This window comes from Leucopleurus acutus, assembly GCF_964270905.1.
Source record: "Leucopleurus acutus genome assembly, chromosome: 12".
Taxonomy (NCBI): Eukaryota; Metazoa; Chordata; class Mammalia; order Artiodactyla; family Delphinidae; genus Leucopleurus; species Leucopleurus acutus.
Window position 1 is genome coordinate 68,710,940 of NC_139154.1, and position 27,890 is coordinate 68,738,829.

Sequence of the window (27,890 nt, forward strand, 5' to 3'; positions counted from 1 at the left end):
TAAAGATGCTACCAGAAAACTACTAGAGCTAATCAATGAATGTGGTAAAGTAGCAGGATACAAAATTAATGCACAGAAATCTCTGGCATTCCTCTACACTAATGATGAAAAATCTGAAAGTGAAATCAAGAAAACACTCCCATTTACCATTGCAACACAAAGAATAAAATATCTAGGAATAAACCTACCTAAGGAGACAAAAGACCTGTGTGCAGAAAATTATAAGACACTGATGAAAGAAATTAAAGATGATACAACTAGATGGAGAGATATACCATGTTCTTGGATTGGAAGAATCAACATTGTGAAAATGACTCTACTACCCAAAGCAATCTACAGATTCAATGCAATCCCTATCAAACTACCACTGGCATTTTTCACAGAACTAGAACAAAAACTTTCACAATTTGTATGGAAACACAAAAGACCCCGAATAGCCAAAGCAATCTTGAGAACGAAAAACAGAGCTGGAGGAATCAGGCTCCCTGACTTCAGACTATACTACAAAGCTACAGTAATCAAGACAGTATGGTACTGGCACAAAAACAGAAATATAGATCAATGGAACAGGATAGAAAGCCCAGAGATAAACCCACGCACATATGGTCACCTTATCTTTGATAAAGGAGGCAGGAAGGTACAGTGGAGAAAGGACAGCCTCTTCAATAAGCGGTGCTGGGAAAACTGGACAGGTACATGTAAAAGTATGAGATTAGATCACTCCTTAACACCATACCCAAAAATAAGCTCAAAATGGATTAAAGACCTAAATGTAAGGCCAGAAACTATCAAACTCTTAGAGGAAAACACAGGCAGAACACTCTATGACATAAATCACAGCAAGATCCTTTTGGACCCACCTCCTAGAGAAATGGAAATAAAAACAAAAATAAACAAATGGGACCGAATGAAACTTCAAAGCTTTTGCACAGCAAAGGAAACCGTAAACAAGACCAAAAGACAACCCTCAGAATGGGAGAAAATATTTGCAAATGAAGCAACTGACAAAGGATTAATCTCCAAAATTTACAAGCAGCTCATGCAGCTCAATAACAAAAAAACAAACAACCCAATCCAAAAATGGGCAGAAGACCTAAATAGACATTTCTCTAAAAAAGATATACAGACTACCAACAAACACATGAAAGAATGCTCAACATCATTAATCATTAGAGAAATACAAATCAAAACTACAATGAGATATCATCTCACACCAGTCAGAATGGCCATCATGAAAAAATCTAGAAACAATAAATGCTGGAGAGGGTGTGGAGAAAAGGGAACACTCTTGCACTGCTGGTGGGAATGTGAATTGGTTCAGCCACTATGGAGAACAGTATGGAGGTTCCTTAAAAAACTACAAATAGAACTACCATATGACCCAGCAATCCCACTACTGGGCATATACCCTGAGAAAACCATAATGCAAAAAGAGTCATGTACCAAAATGTTCATTGCAGCTCTATTTACAATAGCCCGGAGATGGAAACAACCTAAGTGCCCATCATCTGATGAATGGATAAAGAAGATGTGCAATGGAATATTACTCATCCATAAAAAGAAACGAAATTGAGCTATTTTTAATGAGGTGGATAGACCTAGAGTCTGTCATACAGAGTGAAGTAAGTCAGAAAGAGAACGACAAATACCGTATGCTAACACATATATATGGAATTGAAGAAAAAAAAATGTCATGAAGAACCTAGGGGTAAGACAGGAATAAAGACACAGATCTACTGGAGAACGGACTTGAGGATATGGGGAGGGGTAAGGGTGAGCTGTGACAAAGCGAGAGAGAGGCATGGACATATAAACACTAACAAACGTAAGGTAGATAGCTAGTTGGAAGCAGCCGCATAGCACAGGGATATCAGCTCGGTGCTTTGTGACCGCCTGGAGGGGTGGGATAGGGAGGGTGGGAGGGAGGGAGACGCAAGAGGGAAGACATATGGGAACATATACATATGTATATGTATAACTGATTAAGTTTGTCATAAAGCAGAAACTAACACACCATTGTAAAGCAATTATACTCCAATAAAGATGTAAAAAAAAAAAGTACAAAACAATAGAGGTGTTTCAATAATACATCAGCACTGGAAGAAATTTCTAGAAGCTATTCCCACAGAGAACTTAAGTGAGTTCGATACAGTGTGGCCAAATGGAAGGAACATGTACCATGAAGTGGTCCCTGAATTATTGGGTTGGCCAAAAAGTTCGTTCGCGTTTTTCCGTAAGATGTTATGGAAGAACCCAAAAGAATTTTTTGGCCAACCCAATAAAATCCAAGTCAAGTTATTTACCGACTCTATGGCTTTGAGCGCTTTTTTTTTTTTTTTTTTTACTTTCTCTGATCATTAATAATCTCATTTCTAAAATGGGAGCAATAAAACCTATTCCATAGTGTTGTGTGAAGATTAAATGAGATAAAATAATGGAAAGAATCTATCAGAATGAAAATATGTAGTAGATGTTAGCACGTGTTATTATTATCAAATCTACATTCTACTTAGAGAGTTCTAGGCCTTTCTGTTAACTAGAAGCTCAATGAATTCTAAATGTCTAATGTCTAAAATTGCCTTTTCTAGTATGCTTGAACCTAACTTATTCACTAACTCACTCCCATAGTAGACTATATTTACATGAATATTCCATCCCTTTTCAAGTATTTCATCTTTTAGGTAAAGGCATACCACTCTGAATTCTTTATGCTGTTCTGGGATCTACTGACAAGTTATCAATTAATTTTTCCCAATTTTATTACAGTTTCTAGTGGGACACTTTGCTCTGCTTGTCATCTTCATGTCTCTACGTTTAAGATTTCCCAACTTTATGGACAACTACTTAAAAAAAGACCGCAATCCAAGTTTGATTCTGTTTCTTTTCTATTAAAGATTATTCATCATATCTGTATAGCACTGAGTAGGTGTAATTAACTGACTCTAGTAAACAATCAATGCAGAACATAAGGAGGGTGACCCCAAATTTCCATAATATCCTACTCCTGTTTACAAGTCCTGGTAACATATTCTATTTAGCTACTTACTCCTCTGACTTTGCATTGTCATTTGGATTTTCGCTCTCACGTTAACCATTTTATTTAACTTTCATGTTACCTGATACCTTCTCCCACTGTAACACAAAACTCCTATATTCCTAATGTTCTCTGGGCCCCTTTGTATTGTTTTTATGGGACTTGGGAGGAAGGAGAACTGATACACATGCTGATGCTCACACTGTTTGTTAAATCATGAGTAATAAAGTGCTTGGTGTCTGACCCAGAAAGCTTGTGTCTTCTGCCACCATCCATAAAACAGTAATAGGCTAACCTGGTAAGTAGGGTAAAAATCAAGCAACACACAGAACACTCCTGATTGTACTGATGAGAAAACTGAGCTTGCTTAAAGTCATTTAGCCATAAAAACTGAGAACTGGGCTTCCTGGTGGTGCAGTGGTTGAGAGTCCACCTGCCGATGCAAGGGACACAGGTTCGTGCCCCAGTCCGGGAAGATCCCACATGCCGCAGAGCGGCTGGGCCCGTGAGCCATGGCCGCTGAGCCTGCATGTCCGGAGCCTGTGCTCCGCAACGGGAGAGGCCACAACAGTGAGAGGCCCGCATACCGCAAAAGAAGAAACAAACAAAACAAAAAAAAACAAAACTGAGAATTTAGGTCCCTGACCTACTAACTAAAGCTCTAAGTATTACACTAGGATGCCACTGATCCTGCACAGTTTGTACTGAAGGTACTGGATATGCCTACTTCCCTCACCTTTTAAATAAAAGGAAACATCTATTGACTATTAACCATCATTCTTAATATTAAAGGAAAGCATGTTTTTGATCTGAAATAAGATACTATTTTTGAAACATTTGATTTTTCCCTTCCATATTTCCTTTCTCTCCTTAGTCTTTTCTCTCACTTAAATTTCAAGTGATGGTGTTTTATTTGCCTCAGAGACCAAAGATATAAAGTTATCTTTATGTATTTGATCCTTAAAATTCAAGACTCTTAGAGGAGTGAAATAGACAGAATATACAGGCAATTACATGAGAAGAGTAAAGCTTTCCTGCCCCTCATGTGGGCAGGCAGGAGAGAAAGTTGGAGGAGAAGAAGTTTGAATATAGTCATTGCCCAGTAGAGGACATAGTGATCTGACTTGAGGCCTGAGCCCTGGTGGATGCCAAAACCTCATGTAGGTTGAGGAAAGTAATATTGATCTGTGTGCATTTCCTCAAGAGAACCCAGAGGCAGCAGTGATATCCTTGAGAAGAAATAGATGCATAGTAGATTCAGACATGCTGGGAGCTTTCTTAGCCTGACAGAACTTTTCATATGCCCTTGTGGTGTGGCAGCAACAGAACAATTCCCAGAGCAGAACAGGAGCAAGCAGAAAAAACCTGGCCTGAGGAGGTCATGCACACAAGAAAGAAGATGCTGGGTAGCAATTCAGCGGGCACCTAAGCAATTAATATAGAATATTTGAGACCAACTCCTGTGCAATCTCTCTACCTCCCCAGATACTGGTACAATGGAAGCCCCCCACCCCCAAATCATCTAGACATAATCCCAAGGAAATAAGGGAACTGAAATTGCCTGAGATTACAGTTTCACTCACAAAGAATCAGACCTCAAAACAGAAACCAAGGTGAGTTATAGGAAAGTAGAGAAAGTGACCTTTCTTGCTCGTCTGAGATTGTGGGCTGAACTTTCTGTTATTACATATCAAATAGAAATGCAAGGAAGTGCTCCCTGCATTCATTTGCTGAACTAAATTTGTTAGGAAATGTCAGCTTTCCTCTGGGCCTAATGAATGTAGTATTAGAGAACAGTGGGAGTTGAATTAAGAATTCTCGTCCCTGCTTCGGGTTTTTCAGATGTAGAACATAGTACTCAAAGTTATGTATGGGATGCTACATGTTTGACAACCAATCTTCCTCCTTCTGATTGTAACCTCCTGGAGGATAGAGGTTGTGTCTTTGTCTTAGATTCTCCCACAGTGCCTAGTACTGGACTACAAGCACAGTAGGCAATCAATAAATATTGTCAGTCAACGGATGGATTGAAGTCACAGTAGATAAGAATCAGAAAAGAAAGAAGAATGGTAAGGCAGCACATAGGGAGAGAGCTAATCCTAAAATGCACTTACTTCCTTTCCCCATTTCCTGCTACTTCCTACTTTTTTTCCTATCAGCACACTTACTTGCCCAAATCAGTTTTTAAAGCTTATTGAGGAAAAGTAGTACTCTTTCCCTTGTGTTGTTAAAGAGCAGAAAATATTGATTCAAGCCGTGCAGGATATAAGCCTCAGACGTACCAAGGTGGATGAGTTTGGCTTTATAAGCAAGGGACTCATTCTTATTTTCATTACTGAAGCTGCTGCACTTAGCACCACAACTTAATACCGTCTTTATAAACTCTTCATATAGCAGAGAGTGGTCTTAAGTCTCCCACAGGATTGCCATAGGAAGAGAACAAAGGAAACCTTTAAGTGGCCTGAGCCCTGTGTAACATTAGCACTTCATCAAAGATGCACCTTCTCCTTTTCATCCGTGGGGTGATGGAAGGAAAATGACCCATTAGCACTAATGGGATCTTGCAGGCAAAATCCTGTGCATGGCAAGGAAGCTAGACTTTTTAATGACCCAGTGTATGAACGAGAGCCAGGATGGACATCCAGTAACAGTCAGTTTCCTATGGACTTGAAGCCATGCTGGTACCCTTCCTTCAAGCTACGAGTGGTTGATTTTTATTCATATTATTTAAGTAGGCCATGTATGCAACTGACAAGGAAATGATGGAGCTGTGGCAGAAGAAGGTGCAAAGAACATGTACACAGCCAGATAATCTCAAACATTTGGGGAGTGGGCTTTTAAAAAAAATATCAAGAAACCCTTATCTTTGTCACTAGTGTGGAGTGTGTGTGTGTGTGTGTGTGTGTATACCGGCCCCCCTCTCAAGAATGTCATCTGTGGAATGATCTGAGATGATATCACAAGTATCCATTTCCCAGTAGTTGGGCAGTAATGAGTAGGGAATAGCACACAAGCTTCTTAGTTACAATTGGCTACAAAAGAATGAGAAGTACAGGTTGTCCCCGTGTTTCTAGTATAATTAGAGCGACAAGATGTCAAACGTACAAGTCTTATTTTCTTTGACTTACTTTAGACGCATTTGTGTACTTGAAGTGTGCCCTGCACTAAACAATAAGCAGCTCGAGAGCTTTCTTTGACATACTCAGTTTGAATCCCAGCAGCATTGAATCTGGTAACATAAATGGAACAATCATTTGATAAATATCTTCTATTTTGATATAAACAGACTGAGACACAAGAATTCTGTGAAGCCCGAGGGACTGGTTGTAAGGTTCAGGCTAAATGCGCCTTATAAAATCAGAGAAATAAAAGGATTTTATGGACATCAGTTGTAAGCTGAAGTATCATGAACGAGTTTAGACCAAAAGAAAGTATAGGATACATTACTTTGTAATGACATAAATGAAGGTGCCAAACATGGGGAACAGCACAAATGTACCAAGAAGACAAAATTAATACAGCATTCAAAAAAGAGCACAAAAGGCTGGGATGGGCTGGAAAAGAAGAATTATCAAAGGGGACATGGTAAATAATGTTGGATAAAAAAAGTCAAAGGAAAGCCTTGAGTAACATGATAGAATTTGTGACTACTGTTTTTCTTTTTTTTTTTTTTTAAAGGCAATGAGAAGTCCAAAAATAAAAGCCATGCAGGCTAGGAGATGAGGGAATTTGAAACAGTAATAATTAACAGTAATAATAATAATAATTAACAGTAATAATAAACAGTAATAATTTGGAGAGAAGAGATGAAACTGCATTTAACATTAAACATGTGTAATTTGAGCAGGAGTGTCCTACAGGGATGATATGAACTGGGGGCTTAGGGATGCTGGGGCTGGAAGGCCTGGCTTGGGAGTCATCAACCAAAAGCAGAAAAATGAAGTGGTGTAGGAGGTTTTCTCTTCTCTTAAAACAGGGAGCATGAGGCAGTTAGAGCAAGGACTCTGAGCTCTACAGCAGCAGAATGCCAGCGTCAAGGTATAATTAGTTCTTTGACTCAGCTTTCCTGTTTATCCATATGTATTTTTTAGTGCCTCTTAAACATCTCAGTTTCATTTTAATTAAAAAGAGCATATATAAAAAGGACAACTGCTTTGTAGATTTGGATAGCTAAAACTCTAGGGAAACTTAAGGAGGCTCCCACAATCTCTTATAAGTGGCATTTGAAAAAAAAAAAGCTGGAGCAACACACACTGTCTGACTTTCCTACTGGCCAGACTGGAGAAAGTACAATTCTGGAGGCTCTGCTCAGAGGATTTGACTTTGGACAGCAAATTGGGAGACTTCGCTAGCATTCCTCTCAATTCTTGTTGTGATTGGCTGGTAGAAAAAGTACAATCAGGCTGGACTAGTTTCTCAGAGTTATTCTGCAGGAAAGATGCCCTTCCTTACATCAGAGAACAATCAAACTCTGCCTCCGCCTCGATTTGTATCTTTATCTTTAATTTTAATCTTTTGTCACACATCCACAAATGAACATCGGCAGGTTGGATCTTGACCGTATAAGTGAATGCAGGCTTTCTTTGGGAGGCAAATTAAATGTAATCCTCTTTTTGTAACAGGTGTGCCCTGTTAGACAGAAGAAAAATCATCTCTAGACCCTGGAGAACAAGCACAAACGTATTTACTTCATGTTTTTTCTGGGTAGAAAGCCAACGTTACTATGTCCTGTGATTGCTTAAATAAGTGACGTTACATTACTAGAAGCAAAAGCATGGGAAATTGTTAATATTTCTCTAACACATTTGAACCTAAGAGTAGATAAATGAATACGTTCATAACAATGATCAGTTTGGATTGAACAACAAACACCATCCGAAACCACATCTAAGTTCAGGGCACACCAAATAGTCATTGTTGAAGTCAAAGTTGGCAATTCAGGTGGATGTTTTGCTCTGAAACGCTAGACCTGTGCCCTCCGTAGATCTCTATGAAAAATCAGGTTAATTTTAGAAATTCAGTGGTCATCAGTTTGATTTATTAGATACTGTCTAAATTCTCTACACCTTAGTCTTCCTTGGTGCATAAAGGGTTTAATCCTAGAATAACCTGTTCTTACTTCTAGGAAATACCTGCAATTCCTTATCTTTAGTCCTATCCTGGTTTTCTAAGTTCAGCCTAAAAACAAACCATCATCTTTCCCCCCTCCCCACACTGGGAAATTACTTCTAGACTTCCCTGTTTTGTAGCAATCACATTTCTAGTCTCCCTATTACCCAAACTGAAATTAATTTCAATATCATCTTTTAACTCCATTCTATTTCTTATACCTTACATTCAAATTATTGCTGAGACCTTTGATGTGGATGACTCAACTTGGCCAATACTTCTGACGTCTGTGCCTCCATTTTCCTTTCCTTTTCCAGTTCTTATCTTCCTTTCCCCACGTACACCTTTTATGCAGTAACCCATTACCTGGTGTCCCTGCCTCTATCCATCCTCCTCATTAATACCATATCCATCGTGCCCATACTGTGTTCTGATTTCTTTAATACATCCCGTTGGTTTCTAAATAAAGTGTGAGGCTCAGGGTGGTCAAGATTTTGAGATATCCTCCCTCAGTAACTTTTTCTAAACTTTGAACAATGTCTCCCCAACAATTTTTGCCAAGGAGAGAATTAGGCTAACATCAATCCTCTACCTATATTTTAATCTTTAGTCAAACTGTATTTTTCACCATTTCTCCAATACTGCACGGTTACTCTTCCATCACTCTTCACAGTACATTACTTCCATCATGAGTGTCTTTCCCCTTCCAATGTTCCATTTCAAAGCCTGATGCAATTTTGGGGTCTCAACTCAAATTCCACCTTGTTAATGTGTTTTCTCAGTCATACGCAAGTATGATCTTTGAATCCCCGTAATATTTTGAACCTCTTTTCTGACAATTAGCATTTCCTTCCCAGTTCTCTGTGTGGATATCTTGCCTTCCCATTATTTTATAAATTCCTTGAAGAAAGCATCATAAGCAAAGCACCTTTTTAGTCTCATTTTTACTTAGCACTCACTAATTATTTGCTGACTCATTGAATGAATGAATGAATTAGCAGTTTTCATTCAATAAATAATCATTTGAATAATAAGGACATAGTGAAGGTTCCCTGGCTCCCTACACCTGAGAAATAATGAATGAAGTTAATTGTGGGGAATTTTTCTTCTACTGACCGCTTTTTTGAAGCCATCCAGCTCATTAAGAGGGTTCAATGCAGTGACATTTTTTTCCATTCTGACAGTGTAATTCAGGAACAATTTTAACCAACATGTGTTGAATTCATTTGCAGAGAGAGGCAGACAAAGATAGAGGTACAGAAATAGTTTAGGGTATCAATGTGTGGTGATGAGAACCTATTCATGAGTCTCTTCAGCAGTTAAAATAAATGCCAAAATCTTTGTGGGAAATTACATTTCAGCCTATCCTGTACCTCTACCTCATTCTATCTCTGGCCATTCTGTCATTCTCTGTGTTGCCCCATATACAAATATTACGTAACTCATGTGGCCTCCCTAGGCACACTCCCCACTATGGACACTTTACACTATTTCTCCAGGTGCTTCTACTTTGTTACACTGTTATCATTACAAAGAGGTGGGGATTTATTGTTTGTGGTCATAGAACAGAGACAAGCTAACTGCGTGGACCCCTGATGCTTTGCTCTGGTACATCTGTTAATCCCTATGTGCACTTCCTATGGGTTTGCAGATGTCTCTCTCCATCTAGCCTGTGGACTGCCACTCCAGGATTCCTGGTATTAGATTCCCTCTGGTCTCCTGCTTCTAGCTCTCAGGTCCTTGCCAGCCACAGGTATCCCTGATTCCACAGCAGGCTCCCATATCCAACAGTCTGTATATTGTTTTCACTACAAAGGCACTGAATTTCACAAAAATCACTGAGACAACTGAATTTAAATGTACAGAGCCCAGACCGAGTGAGAGAGAGCCTCATCACTGCTTTGAGTCCTTCATGATCAGTGCAAGCTTTGCCATGGTCAAAACCAGAAAAGACAGCTCTGACTTTATCATTATAACAATAACTGACATTGGTGTAGTGCCCTAAACTTTACTGGGCACTTGCACATAGGTATTGTCATTTGGTTTGCACCCGATGAGCTACAGAAAGAATAAAGGTTATCATGGACACGTGTCCCAGACAAAGACACTATGGTTCAGTGCTACAACACCAGAAAAATGGCAGGGTCCGATTCCAAGCCCAGGTCTCCTGAATCCATGATAATTTTCACTTAATCTGCACTAGTTTACACACTGTATAATCCAGGTGGTGAGTGGCCAATTTGTACAGCTCCACTGCTACAAAATACAGGAATGTTTTGGAGTAACTTGGCCAGTGGAGAAAAGTAATGGTAATAAATGTTCACAGAGTCCAAGCCAAATAACACAGATTCCCAGGATGATGTGGGACGTATCTGCACGCTCACTGAGTAATCTCATGAAAATAAAGCCAATTTGCTTCTATAGTCATAAACGCGAGATATCTAAATTCCAATGAGTCTGTAGAACTCTTATGACTTCCAAATTTGATTTTTAGATATGGAAGCCACTTTTCAGTTGCCTCCCACAGAGAGATAAGTAAGACACCTGCATTCATCTGTAACCCAGCCTAATACCTGTGTGTGAACAGGTGGGCGGGCACCAAGAAAACTGGAGTTCAGACCTTAATGTTTCCCTGTAGTAAGGCTTTAAGAGTTAATATTGACATTATAGTTATGGACAGGACAGGAAATGCTTTCAACATTCTGAAATTTCTGTTTCTAACTGATATTTTTGAAATAAAATCGCCCAAAGAAGGAGAATTTTTGAAAAGTATGATTGTAAAACTTAGCATGAAGACATGTGTGTTTGGCCAGCAGACTGTAAGGCAAAGCTGGTGGGAAATAATAAAGTGAAATTGCTATGGAGGGGTGTGTGGTAATCCATCCTCTTTATAACCACGCTAGGTCAGTGACACTGTGGCAGTTGGGGTGTGAGTTCGGGCATATCAGTTCATGCCAAGCTAACTTTGTCTCATGCTTGGTAAATTTACCTTTTGGTAAAAATAGGGTTCAAATATTTTCATTACTTTTCCATTTTCCCCACCCAAGTGACAGCCAGTTTAGATACTGTAGACATACTTTAGCAGCATCCACCCTGTCACCATTTCACGTTTTGTTTTCCACTCTCTGGGTGTTGTTCTCTGGGACTGCATACGGTCTGCAGAGCTTCCCTACCTCACAAATACTGTTCCACCTGACATGTGCACAGCACCTCAGTTTAAATGGTGCTTTGCCATCTCTCGTTCCATTTGATTCTCATACCAACTCTTCACAATAGGCAGGAAGTTGTTATTATCCCTACCTGACAGGTGAACAAATTACCCGTCTGGAAAGGTAAGTGACCTGCCCAAGGTAATGCAACCAGTCCCAGGAGAATAACACTGGCACCCCAGCCTCCAGTTCCAGGTGACCTCTTTTCCCACTGTACTACACTGCCTCCTAGTTTTACTAAAAACCTTCTCAGTGACAGGCATAGAATGGGTAGAGGCGTTTAGAAATGACTGTTCTGTAAATTACTAGAGACTTATAACTAGGGGACCTGTAAGAGGACCTATTCAAACCTGTTATCTTTCCTGAAATTTTGAGAAGCTCAGTATAACAGCTTGGCTTTCTTTTTCAAAATAACTTTTCTTATTTCAAAGAAATTTTCTTTTCCTATTTCAAAATAAATGTACATTTATTTTGGGTGGGGAAGATCTAGTGGTGTACAAAAAGTATAAAAGAACAGCTCTTCTCCATCATAATGGCCTGTTTAATGCAGGTCAAAAATGTCACCTGCTCTCCACTTAGATATACAGAAGAAAAGAGGGGAAAGCCACCAGGGTTTTCTGGAGAGCCTGAAAGGACAAAGTGATACCAAAGCACACAAAAAAGCTTTACAGACATTGCCAAAAAGCTTCTTAAAATATGATGAGCTTGAGAGAGTCAAATAAAACTCACATTTTTCTTAAGTACCTGAACTCTTCTGTATTTTTTTCAAAGAACAAATTGCTTCTGTGCTTAAAGGATGGAAGAGTCTCAATCAGGTCATCAAATCCCACTGGAATAGTATATAAAATTCCCTAGGGCATGTCTCCAAATACTTTGTTCTTCCAATACTTAAATTATTCTTAAGGAGAAATGCAAACAGTTAACAGCAGTAATCAAAAAGTGGGTCGAGAAGGTGTGGGGAACTTTCCCTAAAGGCTAGGAAAATGGAGGGCTTAACAGTTGAACGGACTAGCAAATAATCTACTGGAACAAGCTGATGAAGGATTGATAGGCCAATCTCCAATCATCCAACCAAGGACTATATTTGCCTGGGCCTGCTTTAAGCATCTATAAATGCAAATGTTGTATAGAATACATATTAAGGACACACAGCAATTAAAATTGTTGGCTGTTGTGTTTGACGAAGACTTCAGGGGCTAAGGAAACACAACCAATATATAGGTTCTATACAAGGCATAGGGATGGGAAGAGCAAGTGGAAAGTGAAAGGAGAAATACCCAGTTATTCTGTAATTACCAGAAGTGACGTTTGCAGCATTACACAGGTAGGAATGTAGAAGTTTGAAGAACTATGTTTTATACAAAGGAGGAAATAATTTCTTTTATTACATGACATTTTTCCCTAAAATTAATATAAGTACTATCTTTCACTCTAGATATCCAGAAGGAATCCCTTCTAATACGTTGGGAAATATATATAGTAGTATTTAAATATTTCTATGGACCTGGGTTCAAATTCTATTTCTGGGCAATTCACTTAGTCTAAGTCTCCATTTTCTCATCTGTAATATGGAAGCACTAATGTCTCACTCATCTAATTGTTGTAAAGATTAAGAGATCATACTTGTAAAATACAGCATCAAAATTGAGGTTCTGACTGAAGTGTCAACATAATAGATATATGATAATGTGAGTCTGAGGCAGATACTGAGATGCAAAATTTACAAAGGAGATGATAAAATACTGGTTCTCAGTCCTTGAAACCCTCAGTTACATCAAGAACATCAAAAGGGTCCAAAACCGGAAAGAAAGATGCCCAAGAGTATTTTCTGAGGTAAGTCCTACGGGGGGATAAATTTGCACTACTGCCCGATAAAGGAGGACTACATTCTAGCCCCAAGCCTAGTGCGAAGGCTCTCGGGTCTCCTGCAGAACTTGTTTTATGTTTCTTGAGGTTGAGGGATACAGAATTGCTGCGTTATAGATACAGTACATTAGTACAGGACCTTAAAGAAGTCTTTTTACAGTCCCTGAACTGCAAGGTGAAACCAGTGGTGGGAGATCCAAACAGTGTTTGTGTTGAGGGGGAGCAGGGCGGGGAGTTGGGGGGTGGAGGTGGGGACAGAACCTAGTACAGCGTGGCTAGGAATGCTAATAACCAACCTCTAAAAAACCCGGGAATGCCAGCTGGGCTGTCCTGTGCCAGGGCAGTTATGGGAAAGTGGCCTAAATATTGCCGAACCCTGTCATACCCAGGTGGGCCTTACAAGTCCACCCTCCTTATAAACACCTGAGCTTTAAAGAATACACTGGTTGAGCTTGTGCACAGTTGTGAGAATTAAATGAGATCTTATGAGTAAAATATTTATGAGTGCATGGGATGTGATCAGCCCTCAGAAATGGTTAAAATAATAATTATTACCGTTTGATTTTATTATCATTACTGTTTAGGTGACATGTTTAACCTTCCTAAGCCTCACCTTAGCTTCATCATCTGTAACGTGGGGCTAAGTACAGCAACCTCATCAGTTAGCCACGAAGAACAAGGGGATAATATATGTGAATGCTTGGTGAAAAGCGGATGACGATGAAGACGATATGATGGACCTTGCCTAAGGACACACAGAAATAAATGGTAGAGACGCTATTTCACCCAAGTCTGTCTGACCCCAAGCCTGAAACTTAATTATAATGCTATATGGCTTCTTGCATTATCCTTAAGAAAAACCTGAATAATTAATTGCAAAGGCCAAGAAAGGGCCCTTTTAAGAGCAGACACAGAAAACCACATTAATGTGGCATTAACAAGAAACCTTGATTGACCTCATGGGGTTCTGAAGTAGCATCGGAAGTACCCTCCAGTGTATGAAAATCATGGTCCAGCAGCAGCACAGTGGCATTAAAAATGTGCTTTCCTACATGAGTAAAGTTAGCAGAACTGGCTTTGAAGCATCTCTACAATAGTAGGGGTGACTTTGTACTAGGGCCACCCAATTTTCCAGTCTATTCAGATTTTGACCCATGGCTCTAGACGAATTGTTCAGGGTCGGGGGGAGAAGCTAGCTGTCCTCTGAGTCACGGTGTAAGAGGGCTGGAGCTGCATTATTATGAAACCCTAACTCAATGAAACAACTGCCTGAATATACTAGTGATACTTACTTTTGAGATTTATAACTATCAATTGTAATATTATCCAGATGCCAGCTGGGGCCTCTCTGTCCTTTGTAGATCTAGAGGGGCCTGGTTTGAGTCTTTCCAGTTCCACAGAGGATGAAAATCTGGTTTCCTTCCTCCTGTGTCCCTGTGAATTCCAGTGAGACTCCGACTTCTGCTTCTGGCTTTTGAATCCCATGTGCCGCCTCTGACCCCCGATGGACACAGTCTCTGTCTCCACCCACAGAATAATTTTGTTCACCCAAGCATTTATGATTTGAGCCACCTGAACACATCGGGGCCATGCAATGCCCGGTTGCCCGCCACCTAGATGACCGTAGCCTCAATCCCAAGCCCCTGGTCCAGAGCAAGCCAAAGCCATCCCCTTGAATTTTCATAGCAGCTTAAAGATCACCTTTTGGAGCCCTTAATGGCTCCACTTATACCCCAAGTAGACCGTCCAAATATCTCTTCAAACAAATCCAGAGCAGTCGTATTTTTACAGTGTGACCCTGCCTCCTATCCCCCAACCCTGGTCACAGGTAGGACGTGTGTTCCTATCAAATTTACTCTCCCAAGAATTTGGCCCTAGGCCTCCGAAAGTCAAGTCAGTCTCTCCTGAGTATTTGAATTGGTCAGGGGTGGAAGGCCAGGTCCGGGGAGGCCACGTTTGCCAACGCTGGTGAAAGCAGAGAAAGCCAGTGTGCAGAGACGGAGGAGAAGGAAGGCTCCCTGGGAAGCCAGGAGAAGGCAGCTCAGAGCCCCCATGGAGACCAGGAGGGGACGAGATGCTGGCTTGTTGCTGACAGCTTTCCTGATATGGCTCTCATGAGCTCCAGCTGTAAATTTTCTCTTTCTTGCCCTTGGGTTCCTTGAATGCTCTACTCTGCCCCACTTCCCCCTTTTTCATTTAAGTTAGTCTATATGGGTTTATGCTTCTTGTACTCCAAAGACCTTTGTATTTTTCTCCCTTCAGAAAAAAAGAGGGAGGTCTGAGAGCCATGAAAACTGAAGACTTAAGGCTTTCCTCAGTGAGAGAGGTGATACCGAGCTTTCCTTCCCAGATGGCCCTGACACAGGGAGCTCTTGGCCGAGAAGCTCAGCCTCTAAGAAGACAGCTCAGCTGCACTCCTGGCGTTCCCTGAAGAGGGACAAACGGTGATGAGGCTGAGGTCTTGTGAGCAGTCGCCTGGCCCTTAAGGACCCAGCTCTGAGCACATGCGGGCACTCTGTTCTCCACAGCACACATGGTACCAGCTTTAAGAGCTCATCTCATCTCATCACCGTCCCACTGGGACATGGGAAATGGGCACCTTGTCCAAAAGGCATGTGAGCGCTGGATTCGGATTTCTAGGAGGCCACACTTTCCTGTGGGAGGAGAGGGAAGCTATTTCTCCTGGAAGAGGACATCCTTGCAGATATCCCAAGCACACAAGCCAAGCCCTGTGGCTGTCAGAGCTCAGCCAGGGTCGAGGGTGAGAAGGAACAAGCATCAGCACTTAAGTCCCTATAACACCTTCCCCAGAGCAACTGCAAAGGGGAAGGATTGAGGTCCTTAAAGTTGCACCAGAATAAAAAGCTAACGGGGGCTTCCCTGGTGGCGCAGTGGTTGAGAGTCCGCCTGACGATGCAGGGGACGCGGGTTCGTGCCCCGGTCCGGGAGGATCCCATATGCCGCGGAGCGGCTGGGCCCGTGGGCCATGGCCGCTGAGCCTGCGCATCCGCATCCGAAGCCTGTGCTCCGCAACGGGAGAGGCCACGACAGTGAGACGCCCGCAAAAAAAAAAAAAAAAAAAAAAAAAGCTAACGGGTGACCCATGTGCTACCATGTTCCATCTTGAGCTCATGGTGGACCATACGAACTGGCTTCTTCAGTGAGTCCACAGAAGGCCTCAGTTCTTTTCAGCATGTGTTCCAGGCTGTCACTAGCAGAAAACTGAGGTGAATCTGAGCAATGCAACTTGCTGTCCCTGATCTATTGTGAAATGTGTTAAACTGGGCATCAGAAGACCAGCCAGATCTAGAACACTGACTATCTGGCTGGCTGTGTACAGTCTCCTGAGCACATGTCTCTCATGTGTATAAGGAAAGGCTCAGATCAAAGTGTCTCCAAGATCCCTCCAAGCTCTAAGTTCCCAGGATCCTAAGAGTGGGAAGAGAAATTTTAAATAATAGAATTGGTGGGAGTTGAAAAAAACTGTGCATAGTAAAACTATACCTAATGTAGAAGAGATTCCAGAACAAGTACAGTGAGTGAAGGAATTTTAAAAAAAAGAAAGAAAACAGAGTTCACTGGTAGGGAATAAAGAAGAACTCTGTGGCAGTCGTGGAAGCTGGTCTAAGGGTTATACGGAAGGAGAAGGAAAAACTTCCAAGGCAAACGTTAGACAGCAGGTCCGAGGCAGCTGGGCCTGGGAGGGAAAGGATGTCTCAACGGCGGGGGGCAGGAGGGAGTAGTATTAAAACAAAGTGACAAAGGCATTATAGTAAACAGAGGAGACTGAGGCTTATTTCTGCAAAGCCTGGGAATTCAATCGAGACGTCAGGAGAAAAACAATAGTTTCGTATCTAATTGTCTTTCAATTCTTATGTGGGAAACGGAGTAACAAAAATGTCAAGTCTTACTTTTATGTACTCAGAGCCCGATTGTCTCTGTTCTGTACCATGACAATTGCCTCCAGAGAAATCTCTTTCCTCAGCCCATCCTCTGCACCGAAGCCAAAGGAATGATTCTCAAGCGCACCATAAACTCCATTCACCTGCTTAAAAAACCCTTAATTCCCTCCTCTTCACCTTCTGCCATGATCCTTAGGGCCCTTCTGAATAAGCGAATCACCTTGCTTCCTTCTGGGAAGCTACGAGAGCCTTCCAAGCCCACAGCCTCCTTCCCAGAGACCATCTTTTAAGTTCCTGTTTTATGCCATGCAAATCTACCTCTGGGTTTACAGCTACTCGGTCTGAGGAAGTGAGCCTGACCACAAGCAGCAGGGCAAAAGCCCATACAGTTGTGTTCTAGACAAGTCCACTCACCATGTTAGAGCATGTTTTTGGGGGAATCTGAAAGTGAGAGGAAGAGGAGAGTGGACAGAAATGGAAACGCACACAGGAGCAAAAGCAATAGGTAGAAGCCATGAGGCAGAAGCCAAGAGTAGGAGAGACCAGGAAGCGGTCTCTGAGAGGAAAGAATGATCTAAGTGGGAGTAGACACAGCAGAGAGAGGTCGGTGGTGCAGCCCTGAATTAGGGAGCAGTGGGCATTTGTATCCAAGGGAACATGTAGAAGGGCTGCTCTTGAGATCCCAGTATGACTATTAGAACAAAGTTTTTATTCTCTGTGTGGTCTCGTTGTTCAGCAGCTGAAAGGATGTCTTGTCTCTCTTACTTCCTAACGGATCCTTAAAATAATCTCCCATTAACTGAAGTAATATGAGTAAATCTCTTTCCCTTACACACCGAAAAAAAAAAAAAAAGAAAGAAAAAAAAAATCTAACAAAGGTAGCCTAACCAACAGGACAGACAACATGTTCAATGCCATCTCCTGCTTTAAGGCTAAGCTCAAAGTCGGACTCTTCTCTGAAAGTTTTGTATTTGAGTAAATTATCTGGGCAAGGCAAGCAGGCTATCAGATGTTACATGGCTGAGTACACAAAGCTTGGGTATATTTAAACATGATCAGGGTTTTGGAATAGAATCTGGATCACTGATTTATTGCAGCAATGATTTGTCTAAAACACTGAAGGGTAGAAAAAGGTGGGATATGTGGTCTATTCAGGACTGGAGAAGGTAGGTAGCTGAATAACAGAGGCTGATGTGAGATCAAGATGAAAAGAGCAAGAATGCTATTCATCCTCAAATCTCTGCTTAGAGATTGAATCTATTTGAAATGACAGCCCTAGTCCAGTTGTCTCTGCTTAGGGGAGCTCTTAGTGGCTTGGAAGCAGGATAAACAACAGCAGGTGTTTGCTTTCAAGGTAAGATTTAAGGAGGGATACAAGGAAGGTTAACAAGCACACACTAGTCATGGTGGGAAGAAGGGAAGAGACAAGATGGCAGGACAGAGGGAGAGCTCGCTCAAAACCCGTAGGGCCAAGGAATTGGGGTATGAGAGAGAAAACAAAGGTCAAAGCTCTGCCTGGGCTGACCTAGATGTGGCCTATGAAGGAATTATTCACTTTTAAGTAATTTTGCTAAGTGGCCACCTGAGGGCACTGTATCCTCTGTGCCTAGGAATCTTTCACTTTTTTCTCGCAAAGTAAATTTTCCTCAATTTGCTGAAGGATACACTTAATAATGTCTTAAGGAAGGGGACCCAAGGAAGATGGGGGCCAAAGACAATCCTTCCCCCCATCTTTGCTCTTGAGCTAGATTAACGAATTAGCAAGACTGACCTCAATTCAAGTCCCTGGGTAGTTTCAAGGATTAAATAAAATAAGCTCATTTAAATCTATTTAGTGTTTAGTAGGGAATCAATGCATATGAGCTCCTTCCCATATACATACACACACAAACATACACTTTTGTCAAATGCAGGAACAAGAGAAGGAACAGCAGGAAGAGTTACACCAACCCTTGCTCTCTCTAAAGGGGCCAGGACTCAGAAGTCCCACAATGAAAGTAAGTACAACTGTGCTAGGCAATCATTGCAGAGAGCGAATTTCTGCTGCTCTTTCCACTGCGTGCTGCAGCTTGTACATAAAAGCCAGAGGGGATGCAGCGCAAACAGCTGGGAAATAAAGATGAAAGCAAAACTGTATCAGCGGGAAGAGACACACAACCCCCTGAGAACGCGGCAGTGTCACGAAAGGCAATTTCAACAAGGTCACCCGCGTGGAATTCCTCGTCTCAGAGAGATTAGGCTCTTAACCTATTTCTGACTACCTTCTTCCGAGTCAAGCTGGGGAATGGGATAAGCGGCCCCTAGCTTACACACTTTCACACTAAACTCCTGTCTATATAATGAAACAGAGCCACAAACAAAGGCATGCGTTATCCTAAAGGCTAACTGTGGAATTTTAGTTGGGCGAAAACAGGGTCCACTTCCCAGCGCCAGTGGAGCCTGTCGAGGCTTCCCCCCCCCCCCCCCCCCCGCTCCCGGCTCCCATACGGCAGGTTTTGCGGCCTTATGCTGCCCTCTAGCGTCCTTTTCCGGTATGGTAACGTGAGAAATACAAGCAAGGATCCTGAAGCAACCAATGTCACTTTGGCCCAGGACTAGTAAAACAAAACAAAACAAAAGTAAAGCTCTAACATAAAAGCAAAACCAAATTTTGTACTAAGATTCGAAAGTGAGTTAAATTTGGCCTCGACATAGACATTGCATTCATTCAGGGCTCTGCAACGCAGCATCTAGATTAGTGAGTGCCCTTTAAAAATGCAGACGACCTGGCCTTCCCTGTAGTCATTCTCAAATGATCCCTGCCTCAGTCTGTCTGAGGGGGTTGCGGAAATTTGCACCTCAAGAACCCCATCATAGGACTCTGATGTAGTTAAACAGATTGACCTCACTCTGAGAAGAACTAAAGATTATGGCAGTGACCTTACACAGAGTGTAGAATAAATCTGTTAATTTTAATTCAATAAGGGCCAAAAAATACATAAAATAAAACCATTGTCCAAATTCGGTCACCTCTCATTGTTTCTGCATTGAGAGTGGCTGAATCCTACATGACTAGCATACAAAGGAGACTGCTGTTAAATTCAGAGTGAAGAGTTCCTGTCTGTGGTCTCCTGTCTCATTAAGCTCCCCTAATTCCAGGGGCCGGCATCCAGGTGGGAAGGAGAAACAATGCCTCATCGCACTCACTCATCCTTCAGGTATCTCTGAAACAATCCTGCCTCTAATATTCTACCTGGTGACACCACATTCTTTTCAATGTCCTGATGTGTCTCCAGGGAATCCTGTTCTCTGTCCTGTCAATGTTCCCTCGGTGTCAGTCTTCTCCTTGGGACAGAAAGCTTCTTGTTACAGGAAGCCTGCCGCCCTCTTCGCACCTGTGCTCTCCACTCTGAGCACAGCGTCAGCGCTCAGTAAACACTCCTTATCTGACCAAGGTCCCTGGATCCACACACCAAAAGGCGGTGCTTGTGGAAGCTGAGAGATGTCCACCCCAGGACCATGCTCTCTTCTCAGGCTCCCTCGAGTTGGGGACACACATGGCAAGGGGGCTTCTTGGGGTTATTGTTGTCATTGGATCACACATCCAATTGATGAGTTCACAGCTTTGACTTTTAATGTTTAAGTTTAAAAACAATTGTTTTTGATGTGGACCATTTTTAAAGTCCTTACTGAATTTGTTACAATGTTGCTTCTGTTTTATGTTTTTTGGTTTTTTTGGCCGTGAGGCATGTGGGATCTTAGCTCCCCAACCAGGGGTCAGATACGCACCCCCTGCATTGGAAGGTGAAGTCTTAACCACTGGACCACCAGGGAAGTCCCGAGTTTTAATTTTAGGAACTTGCTCTCACCTTATGGCGTGGTCTGGTTAAGTCTGTAAACAGGAAGGAACTTCACAAGGTAGAGGGGGATAGTCATTAGTATAGAATCTCTTTATACATCTGGAAATGTACCTCAAATTTAAATTGTGCTATTTTTTTTAAACACAAATGCACTCAGTCAGAATTCAATACTTAGCATCTTAATATTATACAAAACGCTATTTTCAATTCATAGTTTTAGCTTTTTATCATGGATAAAGCCTTTCTTATATTCAAAATCCTGAAACACTCAATGTTTTAACAAAAATCAGCTCTGAGGGTTTCTTAGGTTTGTAAAGGTCCCCTCCACCACCCGAAAGAATCCCATACCATGTCCTCCAATTACCCTCACTTCAATTTTTTAAGGAACAATAGGCAAATATTTACTTCTCAGGAGACAGCGCCCTAATTGTCCAATGAGATGCCCACTGCCTGGCACTGCCTCTCTGTTCCCTCAGTGAGGAGGTCTGTGCATGTCACATACTTCAATCAAGCAGGAACTGCTTCTTTTCTAGACATTTTAGTGTCCCCCTTAGTGTTCAGGGTTTCTAGGGAAGCTCATTTATGCTTACTGAGGTCTCTCCCTACACAAAGAGGACATTTTGCTTTAGCTTTCGTGGTTGGCATGGCCAGCACACGACTGTCACAATCTCTCCCTTTCCTTGACAATTACCACCTGAGCCCGCTGTGCAAAACAGGGGCACCCACGAAACAGGGACAGAAAATGCCCTCCATTCACTTCAGTCAGAGAGAAGAAAGAGGTGTAGACTGTAAAACAACATTTCCTTTGAATTTCATTTTACTTTGTGAGCTAAGCTATTAGATTTGTAGGTACAAACAGGCTCTCTTTGAAGTTAGCAAGAGGCCCACTCTGAGAAGGGAGACAGCCATCACCACACATTTTATGTGTTAGACAAATATAGTACTGGGATTGTAAATATATTCTGCAATTACAGAAAGTGAAACCCTTTTCTATCTTCTTTCACCTTACTCACAGCTTTTTTTTCTCTAGAAAGAATTCTGTTGGGTTTTCTCTTTCCAGTTCCCTAACTCCCCTATGTATTTATCTTTTAAATCAAAGGGAAAGATCCCATCAGTACAAATGAACAGCTCTTGCCAAGCAAAAATGATGACCATGATGATCCCTGCAGGGCTTTGGAATGCACCCAGTCAGTGCAGAAGGAGCAATGGAGGGGCCATGTGTCAGAACTGGGGTTACGATTTGCTCTGCTGAAGTAGTTGTTTTAACCCTGGGCAAGCCATTCAAAGCTCAGATTTCCTACCTTCACAACGAAGTGCTAATAACATCTTGTCCAATGCTTGTTGTTGTGTTAAGTGAGATGGATATATGGACATGCTCTTAGCGAATCACAAAGACCCATTCCAATAGAAACTTCTGTTATTTTCCATTATTGACAGATTTTCTAAGTATTTTGTCTTGCTCACTTGAGAAATCAAGTATCAATAAGGAAGGAAATGTAAAGCAATTATACTCCAATAAAGATGTTAAAAAAAAAATAAGGAAGGAAAAGGTCTGTTAAGACTTCCTTAGCAGCTGGTGAAAGAACATTCCCATTGGTGTTTGTGGGTGTTGGGAGGGGTTCACCATTGGAGACACAGGGTATAAGCCAGCCTCAGACCCCTGTTGGTGAGAGGCTCCGTAAGTATCTAGGAAACCTCACCAAGAAGAGAAAACTAATAAGCTCTAGAAGAAACTCAGTAGGTATCTGGCTACCTTGACTCCAAATCAACTAAAAGCGGTTGGGACTAAAGAAACTTGCAAACGCCTACTTTTCTTTATGATATCAAGACTAGGATACGTTCTTCTCACTCCTTAAATTTTAATCATGCATGCATTCTTAGGTATTGCATTTTTGAGCTGCTATTAAAAATATGTGTTTCTGCCACATTAAAGGGGGAGCAGAGGCTTGTGTGTTGTATTATTAATTACATGTTGGAGATGAAATTCTGGTCAGTCTTTGCAAAAGGTACCCACACCCCGCGCCCCCCTCCCCCCAACGCCAAAGCAAAGGATGTACCACACGAGCACAAACCATGTGGGTCCCTGCCTGCTGCTCTGACTCCGTGCACTTACTCTTAAGGTCCAAGTTCCTGGCTCCCGCTGTGATTTGCGTTGTGATTTTCGTGTCAATCTTTACAGTGTGGAGGTTGCTGGTGTCCCTTGATATCATCACGTTGTGCCACTGATTGTCATTGAGAGGTTTATTTGAGCTCCCTTTGATGAGGTTAGCACCATTTCCCAAATCAAACACGTAATGTAAGTACCTGGGAAAAAAGGGAAGGTGGAAGAGTGTCATCACTTTTTGAATTTCTGATGGAGTCAAACTGCTTATTACAAACAGAGATCTCTTTTTCAGGTGGTTGCATCCTTGCTAGAAGTCATGAGAGTGAGTTGTGCAGAAGCTCAACTAACAAGAGGGTGAGAAACACTACTCTGTTTCAGCAAGGAGGATTATTCATTGTCTTCAATACAGGAAATAGTGAAAATATTTTTAAAATTGTGGTCCACACTCCACTTCATCGCTGTGGAAGATAAATATCTGTCACTACTCATTCCCTATTTCCACCACTCTCTCCATCCTTTGCCAACCACACAGAACTGGTGATTCTCAGCTTCCTGCACTTGTTTCCTGCCATCTTGAATGCCTATTTCTCTATGGGAAATGTGCACTCATCCTTCAAGACCAGCTCAGGTAGCCACTCCCGGACTCATAGGTTTTCCTAATTTTGCTAAATAATCTCCTGAACCTTTGCCCAAGATCGTATTAGGAAACTTCCTGGTGCTTCTCTGCTAAATTTATGTGTTCACCTGTATCCCCTCGGGTTGTGTGCATCTGTGTGCCTTGGGGTTGGTGGAATCTGAAGTGTGCACAGGAGTGGCAAGGAATATATATATATATATATATATATATATATATATATATGTAAACTAGTGTGTGGCATACTATCTAGCCAGTTGTAAATGTGCAATGATATTCACCGACTGAATGAATACCTAAATCAATTAAAAGATACCAAATGTTCATCACAGTTTCAAGGAAATGTCATAAAAATCTTTCTAAATTCTTCAAGAAACTCTGACATAGAATTAAGCCTCAATTAAATGGGATTTTGTGGAGTTGAAGTAATCTGCTTGCATGAATTAGCTATTTAACTTAGTCGACAAGTGTAGAAATTCTTTTGTGGAATTACCATGTGCGTAGTACATGGTACCCACATTTGAAGAGTAAGACTTATGGAATGCCTACAATAAATTAGAACTCGACGCTATTTGCACCTTATGTATGGAAATGTAGATATAAAAAACTGTACTGAATCCCTCTTAACTTTATAAGATACCTAAAAAGTGGTTTAAACAAACGCATTATTTGCAAACCACCCTCCCTGCCCACCACCTTCTGTTTAATGTATAATTGTGGAACTTGAGGTTCATTTTCATAAAGCTCTGTTTGTCATTGAACGGACCTGTACTTACCCTTTAACTAATTCAACCACAATAAAGTCGTTTCCATCCCCACTGTTATACAGAATTAGTCCATCTAGGGATGTTGTCTTGAACTGGAAAAAAAGATGCATAGAAGTGTAGGCTTGCAACGTAGCTAAGGCAACATAGCTCGATTTGGTCTTGAAGGTGACAGGGTCTGCTATGATGTTCCTGAAGCCAAACCTGGCATTGAGCTCACAATAATCTATGTCGCCATTTTTACACAAGTCAATGTATGCCATTCCATTAAATGTCAGGCTCTGCAGGTGTCCAATGAAGTTGGAGGGAACAGAAGACAGATACCGGCGTTCCGTGATGATGCCAGTCTCTATGTTATGAAACTCCAGCCTCGTATGATCCCCCGCCATTTGACCTAAAAGAGAAGATGGTGTATTATTATTTTCTGCATCTGAAGGGCACTTTCAACTTTAGACTTCCATAGCAAAATCACATTTTAAAATGCAAGGATCTACAGACCTCCTTGATATTCAGTTATGTATAGTAAAAATGAGAAATGACCTTACATGGTGAAACTGAATTACTTAATAAAACTTTCTTAGGTCAAGTTTTAATCTCTGTCCAAATTTTAGTCTTAACAAAAATGATCCTCATTAACTAAAGTTGCAGAATTTTTTAAAACTAGAAGAAAGAATAAAGGAAGGAAAAACTGAAGAAAGGAAGAGAGAAAGGGTAAGAGGGAAGAAGAGAGAGAAAGGAAAAGGAAGGGAGGAAGGGAGGAAGGGAGGGAGAGAGGGAGGGAGGAAGGAAGGGAGGGAGGGAATGGAGGAGGATTAGGGGCAATGACTATCCTAAATCATCCCAGTAGAAAGTGATACATCCCAGCTCCATGGTGATGTGATGTCTGTCTTTATGAAGAATGTTCTTCAGGGCTTCCCTGGTGGAGCAGTGGTTGAGAATCTGCCTGCTAATGTAGGGGACACGGGTTTAAACTCTGGTCTGGGAGGATCCCACATGTCGCGGAACAACTGGGCCCGTGAGCCACAACTACTGAGCCTGTGCGTCTGGAGCCTGTGCTCCGCAACAAGAGAGGACGCGATAGTGAGAGGCCCGCGCAACGCGATGAAGCGTGGCCCCCACTTGCCACAACTAGAGAAAGCCCTCGCAAAGAAAGGAAGACCCAACACAGCAAAAATAAATAAATTAATTAATTAATAAACTCCTATCCCCAACATCTTCTTTAAAAACACACACACACACACACACAAAAACAAACGCATATGCCCTTTAAAAAAAAAAAATGTTCTTCAAGAAAAACAAAAAGTAACTATATTTTCCTATATCAATAGAAATAATGAAGAGCTGCTGACTATTCTTCCAATTACGAACCATGAAAATGTGTTTGAAGTTAAATATGTACTTTTCACGTTCTCTTTTCTATATTGAATAATTCCGTCTTTCCTAGACCTAGTCTCCCAATCACAAAGAATTCCTGTTGATCTCTTCTGGCCCTCTGCCATTTTCCTTGCACTTAGGTTTTGGATACCTAAATTGAGCACAACATACCAGTTCAAGGCATGTCCAATTTTAAGAATACCAGTAAAATTATTCCACATTACCACAAAGTATAATCTTCTATTAAACACCCTAGTGTGAAGCTTGGTTGCCAATTTATTTAGTGATTCACTCTTCAACTCAACCCCATCCCTGTTCATCCTGCCATATTTCTCTGCCAACCCCATTAAAAGCCTACTTAGTCCCGTCCCTACCTCCAGAGTGATCATTGTACCTACCTGCAAGGTTGAAGTCAAAATTAAAAAAGATGTGAACTTGCTTTCTAAAGCACAGCGGTAAAGTACTCTTATCGTTGCTAGTGATTTGCTCCTTGCATCTTGTTCTTGTCTAATTAAACTCAATCACTTTCTTCAGAAACTCAAAAAGGTCATTTAAATTGCAGTCAAGTTCTTCCAGGTGTTAGCTTCACTACTCAGTTTGGCGTAATTGGAAATTTTATCGAGCTTACCCTATCCCATCATCCCTGATATTAATGAAAATATGAATTAGAGCCAATCCCAGTCTCAGCCCTGGGAAGATGCACTGAACCTTCTTCCCAGGTGTAATAAAGATTGAACACCCCCCTTTGTGGGCCTCCTTCAACCAGTCTGACAGATTTCCATTTCTTTAGAAAAAAACAATAAAATACTAGGTGGCATTTGAAAGGAAATGCCTGTAATTAAATCATAAAAGGCATACTTTTTGACGCACAAGAAAAATTGCCCACATACTTAATTGATTTTGATGTTAACAAACTCATTGGTATAAAAAACTCTCCCCTGAGCTGTACTTAATGCTCCTTAATTTCCACACCTCTTTACTAGTCCTTGATCCTGACAACGGCAGTCCTGTCATCCCTTGGCATGTTCCCTTTTCAGTTATTAGTTTGTTCTGATTCCTTCTCTGCAAATGTGTTTTTTTTTAATACAAAAAATAGCACTGTAAACAGTTGTCTCTCCTCCCTCCTCCCCACTATACCTCCTTCTTGTCTATCCCAAGCAAAAATACTGTTAAATCCTTAGCAATTGTGGTTTCTCATATGACATCACTTTTGTCCCCTTCTTCAGTTCTTTTGTTCAGTGACCTCAATACTAGTCTGTGTGGAACCACCTCTTGGGTAGCAAATAAAATTAGCCTTTAATAATTTTCAAATATAAATCACTAGAGACACCAGTAACACTGAATTAACAAGCTAAATAGAATGAAGAATATGCAAAGCTGAAAGGAATTACTTGGGCTTTTCTATCTCCTTGAGTTATTTTATCTTTTTCATTATATTAAAATCTGAGTCTTAACATGGTGAACCCACCCTGCTCCTGAAACGGTCATGTTCTCTTCTTAAAAGCTACATTAATGAACCAACTGACAGTAAGAGAATATCCAGAAAAAATATTTCTAATACGTGAAATTAAATATGACTCCCAATTGTCCAGTTCTTGGCAACTCTGAAATAGGGAAGCACATTTTGTTCAGCAGAACTGAGAAAGAAATTCAGTGATAAAAATAACACGTATTGTCTGTTTTCTTTTCTCAAAGGAATAGAATATGTATGCAGAGCATACATAATAAAAAAGTAGTAAAAAAGCATTGGAGCAGCCATGGCCCAATTACAAGAAAAATCATTATGGCCCATGTTCAAGAGCCTATTCTTCCCTTAATAAGCATATATAAATTGCATTGACACTAATGGCAGATATGTTTGCTCATGAAGGAGAATGAGCACCTAAAAGCCATTATCCACTGCCTAAGAAAACATTTACTGCTGCCTTTTAAAAATCCTTTTTTCCTCAGAATTTATTCCCATGTTTAATCCTCAGTTGGCAATGTAGCCACCTCTACTATTGTATACATATATCGACTAAGAAAAAATAAAGGACAATGAAGGAGAAATATTTT

The 27,890-nt window shown here is 41.2% G+C and overlaps 1 protein-coding gene across 33 annotated transcripts in view; it reads right to left on the reverse strand.

The window, feature by feature from the left end:
- Positions 1–27,890, reverse strand: part of NRXN1 (neurexin 1) — a gene marked incomplete at its 5' end in the record, with an annotated part of 1,133,428 nt that overhangs the window by 557,303 nt on the left and 548,235 nt on the right. For all 33 annotated transcript variants that reach the window (XM_082852240.1, XM_082852238.1, XM_082852224.1 and 30 more), the window contains 2 exons: positions 23,073–23,263; positions 24,474–24,855. In XM_082852240.1, the coding sequence (XP_082708366.1) occupies positions 23,073–23,263; positions 24,474–24,855 (573 nt within the window). The remainder of the gene's footprint in view (positions 1–23,072; positions 23,264–24,473; positions 24,856–27,890) is intronic.